Source organism: Oryctolagus cuniculus, chromosome 10 (assembly GCF_964237555.1).
Source record: "Oryctolagus cuniculus chromosome 10, mOryCun1.1, whole genome shotgun sequence".
Classification (NCBI taxonomy): Eukaryota; Metazoa; Chordata; class Mammalia; order Lagomorpha; family Leporidae; genus Oryctolagus; species Oryctolagus cuniculus.
Window position 1 is genome coordinate 78274498 of NC_091441.1, and position 7750 is coordinate 78282247.

Consider the following 7750-nt stretch of genomic DNA (forward strand, 5'->3'; position numbering starts at 1 on the left):
GGATCCACAGGGTTAGAGCTAGCACTCTGTGTCTTTGGGATAGTACGTAATTGTGAATTTTCACTGCCAGTATTGGGAGGAAGGGGGAGTATTTCTCTGATGTTGTGAACTGTGTTCTGTGGGAGCCTTCCATGTATCTAATGTTTTCTTAGCTTAGCAAAACATTTGTCAAAGTCCAAAACTATAGAACAAGAACTTAACATTATGACTTCTTTCTTCTCCTATCTCCCCACAAAGCTTGATTTTATCTTATGCCATCAGATTGTGGTTTCTAAGTATGAAAAAAAAAATTTCAGATAGTTTGAAAAGTGAAGAGAAAATGCTGCTATAGAAAATGAAATTTGAACCTCAATACGTGGCTAAGTAAAATAAAAATTCTTACCCAATGGCTATTATGAAGTAACAGTTCTCTACAATGATCCTGAAATGTTCACCATTGTCATTAGTTCAAGAAACACAATTTATATTAACCTCAATTTATCTTATACCTAAGCAACAAAATATTTTTTAAATATGACTAGGTGTCCTGATGAGATTGAGTAGACAAAGGTACAGCCACTTTGGAAATTAATAATTGCAATAAATATCATAAGAACCATAAAGATGTTTTGGCCTTTTCCCCAGCAATTCCATTCTTAGACATTTATCCAAAAGAGGTAAATCAACAAACAGAAAGATTAATGGATAAAAAGGTCTTTATGTTAACAGTAAAAGGATGAATGAAAAGTGCCTAATATTAATACACAGAGGAATCCCCTATCACTGTTAAAATTATAACTGTCAAGGCTGCAAAAAAAAAAAAAAAAATCCCTGCTTTATCTACAATGTAAGACATACTATGGGAAGAGAAAGGCAAAAGCAAAAATCTGATCTCAATTAGGGGTCTACTGGCAATTTCTCTGATTTTAAGGAACAATAATCAATATCCTAATTCTTCCCAAAAAAGTATAGGAAATTCTACCAGAGTGACTGCACAGGTGTACAGTGCATTGCAAGAGCAGGGTTCCATGCTAAGACCACAGCACTTGTTTCAGTTTTCAAGCTAGGGACCTTATATTTGCAGTTTGCAGGGGGCTCTACAAATTAGTAGCCATTTCTGTATTTTATGCCTTCAAAAAATTAAAAATACATGGAGAGCCCCATGTAAAATGTACTAGAATACAGCTTTGCTGTGTTTTGTTTTGCAAACAGTTTTTAAAGAATAGACGCTTGATATTTTTAAAGCTATTTATCTGCCATCCGAGGCCCTCAAACCCTCTCTCTGCTGTGCTAATTTTAGAGTCAATTGATTCTGAAGGCTCATGTCTTAGAGGGCAGTCCAAAGCACTCCTCTGTTTGTTTTTAAATGGTTCAAGGGGCCTTTGGGGTTTGCATACAGCATCAATTATTTAGGAAGCCAACCATCCCCAGTACCACCTCTTATTACTAATACTTGATAATGTCAATTAAAGAATCCTCCCTTCTGCAAAGCCTGTCCCAGAGATGGGACTGTTTGAACTTGAATGGTTCTTTTACATATCAAAAGCCCTGTAACAGAAAGTAATTTGTATTTGCAAAGGATCGGTTGTAAATATGATTTACGAACAACATTTCTCAATTGTTATCGGAGTGGGTTTGTGTGATCCCCCCAGTCCCCTTCTTGCGAACCAGGCGCTAGTCCATAATGAGAAAGTTGGCAGATCTCATCGCAGCCCCGTGCATCCTGGTGGCTGCTACCAGCCGGGCCTCATGTTTTGCCTTGTTTACAGCTGACAGCGTTATTATTCTGATTGGGCCTCTGCTTTCTTATCATATTGTTGTGTTGAGCAAGCCTTTTCCTCTCCGTTTGTGTTTCCTGGCAGGGCTTTTCTTGCCTTATTGACAGTTTGTAAAAATATGCATTAATTTGGAGTTTCAAGCATGTATCATGGTGTCTCTTTGCTGTGTTTGCTTGAAGTTGATTAATGATAGAACCTCGCTTGGGGTCGTCCTCTGGAGAGTTCTTTCACAGGTTCTGCATGTTAACTAGCAAAGCAGAACACACAGCAAGCCATGATTAGCCCAGGCTCTGGCGCTCCGTGGTCCCCACAAACTGCCGTTGTATTACAGATTCTTGTTTCTCAGTTATTTGAAGATTGGTATTCATTCACCCAGGATGCCACTAAGGGGCCTGTTAGACCTGTACTCAAGTGTGGTCTTAGCATCAGCAGCATCACCTGAGAGCTTGTTAGAGATGCAGAGTCTCAGGCCCCACCCTAGACCTGCTGGATCACACACTGGTTTTAAGTAGGGCCTCTGCTGATGTGAATGTGTATTGAAATAGGACACACAGGAGTAGGGAGAAGAGGCCTGCTTCTGTCCAGAGATCAGTCATTGTTGGGCAATGCCAACCAGAAGAACTTACGGCGATGATGGAAAGTTCTCCTTCTGCACTGTTCAGTAGGGGAGCCACTGTCCACATGTGGCCCTTGAGCACTTGAGGAGTGTGGCCCGGTGCAACTGAAAAACTGAATTTTACATTGTATGACGTTTTCATTCATTTTAATTTAAGGAGCCACATGGAGCCAGTAGTTGCTCCACTGGACAGAGCAGCTCTGGAGCGCGACTTTTCTGTTGCACCACAACACCTAATTGCAGTAGGTTGGCAAACACCCTCACTGAGCCTTTGCTTGCTTTTCCAGACATCCTGTACACGTCAAAGAGGAGCCTCTCGACCCAGAGGAAGCTGAAGGGCCTCTGTCTTTAGTGACAACAGCCAACCACAGTCCAGATTTTGACCACGACAGAGATTATGAAGATGAAGCAGTAAATGAGGACATGGAGTGAACGTCTGGGTGGGCCGACCCCAAGAATGAAGATTGGAAAAAGAAAAAAAAAAACACAAAAAACAAAAAACCACGTCAAAAGTTAGCAGTGAAATTGTTCTCCATTTGTTGTACAGTCTGGAGGATTTTCACTACATTTTGACAACTCTGAAATGTGTTAACTCTTAGTGCCATCAAGAATCCCATTTGGGAGTATTTTTGATTTTTCTACTTTTTGTTGAAAAAAGGAATTTGTACTCTGTGCATTGGATGGACTTGTTTGGTACTTGGGATTTTCCTCTCTTAACAGTCAACATCAGTGTTGTAAATTTACTAAACTGATTCACTTTTAGCAGCAGACTTTGAACTGCAGTCCTGCCAACGTTGGACACTGAGGACACCCGACTGAGCTTGTGCACCTAAGCTGCAGACCAAGCCTTTGCCCAGAATTTAAGGATTCCAATGGACGACCTATTTGCACAGTACTGCATGTTGATTATCACTGCCTTTACTCCATTTTTTTTTTTTTTTTTTTTTGCTTCCAGTTGGGATGGGGAAGGCCTTTGTGTGTGTATTGGGGGGAGGGGTTAAAAATAATTATCCCAAACTTTTTAATGTATTGCTTTTTTTTTTTTTTTGGCTTCTACTATACCATTTTAAGTTCTGACCTCAGGCCTCCATTTGGGCCCATGGCCTCTTGGAGGCTTAAAGTTTTCTGTACCTTGTGATGAATGTTAATAGGTGTTTTTATTATACAAAGCTGAATGTCATTTCTCGTTTGTAGTTTTCTGTCACTCATTCCATTTCCCTTCAGACATCACCATGTTTCTCTAAAGTCAGAAAACATTCCGTTTTGGTCTTTTTCTAAAAGGTCCCAAATGCTGCACTCTACACATGAAGGTCCTCTCACACAGACGTGACATCCTGCCAGAAAGAGAATGAATGACAGAAAAAAAAAAAAAGACACTCTAGGAACAATGCAGATTCATTCCACAGAGCAGTATTGGGGGTGGTAAGGGGGTTGTTTCAGATATCCTCCTCCTCTATTTTTATTTTCTGCAGCTACCATCATTCTTAATAAATGCCACAGCATTTTACCAGCACAAGGAAATATAAGCAGCACCAGAAAAAAGATCCCATCATAATTAGACTGAAAATACGGCCATGGAAGGCTCTCTCTCTCTCTCTTCTGTAACTAAGGGGCAATGGGCAGCAGTCTCTCTCTTAGAACCAGCATGGGTGGCTTTGTTTGCAAGACGGCCATAAATATGGCTGGCTTCTCTGAGCAGCTTTGCAAAAACATGGTTTACAGGTCAGTTCAGACCTCTTTGGTGTGGCATTAATCTGTTTGAATGCAAATTAGATTTCAGATTGAACCTGTATGGCAGTTAATGAGGGCTGAGTTCAGCAAATGCTCAAGTATTAATTTCCAATGTGCAAATTTGGTACTGCAATTCAGATTGTTATGCAATATTATCACACCTACCCAGTATCAAAAACCAATACAAGACATTGGGCAAATGGAGGAGGCTCACCTCAGCCTTCAGCTTATGAGGGATCCAACATGGCACGCAGAATGCGCTGGTGACAGGTCAGTCCCATCTGCATCTTCAGAACCCCTCAACACCTCCAGTCTGCATCCACTTTCCTGTCATTTGTTTATCTAGGACCGTAGATTTTTAGTTTGAGAGCCTTTTGAAGCTTAATTTATATTCTTCATACCTTTTTTTCCCCTAAAATTACCAAAGATGTTACACAAAGGTAAATTATGTTCTCTGTTTTATGCTTTATCTGATGAAGCCAAATATCCTCTTATTGTTGATCAAAGGAGGCGAAAGAATTTAGAGGCAAATGAAGAGATGTAGGCTATTGCTAACCTGAGAAAGAGAACTGCTCCTTCATCTTAGAGTAAATTTAGAAGACCAAGTAGATAATGGAACCAAAGTTGTTACTTTTTTCTAGTTGTTTTCTTTTTTCTTTTTGTTTTCCTGTACCTCTACTGAGACCAAAACTCATTTTCTATAAAGAGAAATCATGGGACTACAGAAGATTAAACATAGGACACAGTATTAAAGGAGCGACAGAAGGAAGGGAGTCCCATCTCAAAGAAAAAGAAATTAATGTGTGCCACTGAAAACTAGGGTATCCAATAGAGGAGAGACAGACAGTTAAAATTTGGAGAGAACAAAAAAGCTTCCACAATTGAACTAGACCACATAATAGTATTTCTAGAATAAAAGACATTTTTTAGAAAGATTGTATGCCACTTTTGTTTAAGAACCGTGCTATGATCACTGCATTAATTTTGGTTTATCTTGGCATATGGCCTCTAGTTTGTTTTTCCTTTTTCCTTCCTTTACTCGGATTAGGCTTTGGTCAGCATTTTTCATTTACAAAAAAGTAACACTCCCGTCCACTCATAAGCTTGGTACAAAAACCTCTTTGGCAATTACTTTTGAAGCTTCACTCTGCTTTCTGTATAAAGGGCAGTCTGTGGTCACTCAAGACTTTTTTTTTTTAAACTTTTCCAGGCAGCTTCATGATGTGCAGGCAGTAGCCAGACAGGGTCATGGGAAGGGGGCCCTGTGCTTCTAAACTGAGTGGTTGCTGGTTAGTTTGGTATTCAAAAAGAGGATAAAAATCTGGTAGATTAGTTCATTCTCAGCATGTGTAGCTAGACATGAGTAAAGATAACAGCATGAGAAACTGTTAGTACGCATACCTCAGTTCAAACCTTTAGGGAATGATTAAAATTAAAAAAAAATACATTTCACTCAGTTGCACTTAGTCGCGTATGTCTTGCATGCTTAGTCTAAAGACTGTAGCAAAAAAAAAAAAAAAGAAAAATTAGATTTTTACATATCTTTGCAGGTATCACAGCCTTGCAGAAGAACCAACTGAAAAAAAATATTCTCAGGCTTCACAGCAAGCAGACTTCACTATGGTTTTTACAATTCTGAATCTGTATCCCTTGGGGGTATTCCAGGCGCTTCTTTAGGATGGGGTTTATTATGTTGTACATATATCCCAATGTGTCTGTGTGATCTTTGTCTTTTTTGGGGGAGGGCGGAGGGTGGTTCTTTTTTTAGATACTGTTCCTAAAAAGGAATAAATGCATACACCTGTTTGTCAAAACACCTTTGCTTTTTGTGCAACTGCTTTGTATTAACGATACTTTAAAAAATATCTTTGGAAAAAAACTACTGTATGTAATGGAATTGCAGAATATGCTGCACATGTATTTTATTTAGTTATTCTTGCTTTACAAATATTGGATGACATTTCCTGACATGTAGGAGGAGGGACAAACTCCCCCCGCCCCCTTTGGCTTTTAAATTGTAACATAGTTGACAGATTTTTTTTTTCTGTTCTCATTGATTAGAGCATTTTGTACAGGTTTTTATGTGTGTGTGCGCGTGTGTGTGCGTGTATGTTAATCTGTTTTTTGATACATTCCTATCCCTTGTGTTTATCCTACCACTGCCTTCCTGGCTATCTTAAACAAGTTCATACATTTGGAAAGAGAAAAAAATATTGTTTAAAAAAATGTTTCTCCTGCTGCAGTAAATATTTTGCATGATGAAATTCCAGGGTCACACTTTCAAAGTTTATCAGTGAAGTAGTGATTAATAATGGGGAGTGTCAAAATACTGAATCTTTATATAAAAAAAACTTTACAAGGTGCCAAGATGTAAAGACAATTTGTTACTTTATTTTTTCTTAAAGAAAAGCGTACATGAGGGAGGTAGTCCTATGCATCAGACAAATGTGCTGTCACCTATGAGGATCCCTGGACTCATCCCTAGAGTCTGACCATATACCACGAGTTAGGCTGCCTCATTGGATGAGCAATGACAGGAAGTTCCAAGGCTTATGTAGCTAAGGAGTGACTGCCAGTCCTGCCACCTTTGGATAGCTCTAATATAAATAGTAATACCTCCTACAGCATTCCATTAGACCTAGGAAAGAAAACCTTTGGTTCTTAACCCCAAATATGTAAGTCATTAGCTTTTTTATCACATACACAAAGTAGAATTAAAAAATATGTCCTCTCCTTTCCACATTCCAGTTGAGCTCCATTTCCAAGGGCACAAAAATGCACGTGCTTGTAGGGATTTTCAGTCTTCTGGTACCTTTTATTTACTGTCATACCCTCCTGATATTTTGGAAGTCAATTTCACTTTCTGATCCTGAGAATCAGATTTATAATTCTAAAGGCGTTTCACGGGCCATGTGTGGCTCATGCCCTCTCTGCTACCACAAGCCGTGATGAAGATGGTACAGTCCAGACTGTGAGCATGCTGCTTCATATGTATGTGCTGCCAGTAACAGAAAAAAATTCTGTTTTGTTTTGTTTTGATAAGGCATAAAAGAAACTCATTCCTTGACATCAACTGTAATTCCATCATTCCGTGTCTGTGGATACAGACAATAAAAAAAATGTTGTGTAGTCAGTACTAATTACTGACATTATAGCATTCTCAAATGCAATAAAAATGCTGGTGTTCACACTGGTAGTAAAAGTCGCCACAGCCTAAGTTTTTTTTTTTCCTTTTCTGACCTGCTGATATCCTATGTTAGGTTTATCACCAGCTGCTTCCAATACGGAATTAAACTCAATCTGTAATGAAAAGCCCTGTCCTCAGGATTTCCAAGTAATTCTACTTAGAGAATTTGGAAGAAAAAGAGAAAGAAAGGGACTATCTTTTCTTTTTAGGAGATAGTGCCTTATTTTTCTTCATCAAATTTTATTTTAAAAAAAACAAAATGTTTAATAACTAGCATTAAGAGCAAACTAAAATTTCAGAGGAAAGCAATTTCATGAATAATTCATCAAAATTTCACATCTGCAAGATTAGTCATCCAAATAAAATGCTAATGTCAAAAACATGCACCGTCTATAATATTCTCATCAAGAAATCTTTTTGCATATAATGATAAATGCTTAGATTAGAACAAATGACTTT

The 7750-nt window shown here is 38.5% G+C and overlaps 1 protein-coding gene across 25 annotated transcripts in view; it reads left to right on the plus strand.

The window, feature by feature from the left end:
- Positions 1–7309, plus strand: part of FOXP1 (forkhead box P1) — a 464888-nt gene extending 457579 nt beyond the window's left edge. For all 25 annotated transcript variants that reach the window (XM_070050577.1, XM_070050597.1, XM_051852212.2 and 22 more), the window contains one exon: positions 2661–7309. In XM_070050577.1, coding sequence (XP_069906678.1) covers positions 2661–2805 — 145 coding nt within the window. In that variant the 3' untranslated portion in view covers positions 2806–7309. The remainder of the gene's footprint in view (positions 1–2660) is intronic.
- The last annotated feature ends 441 nt before the right edge of the window (positions 7310–7750 follow it).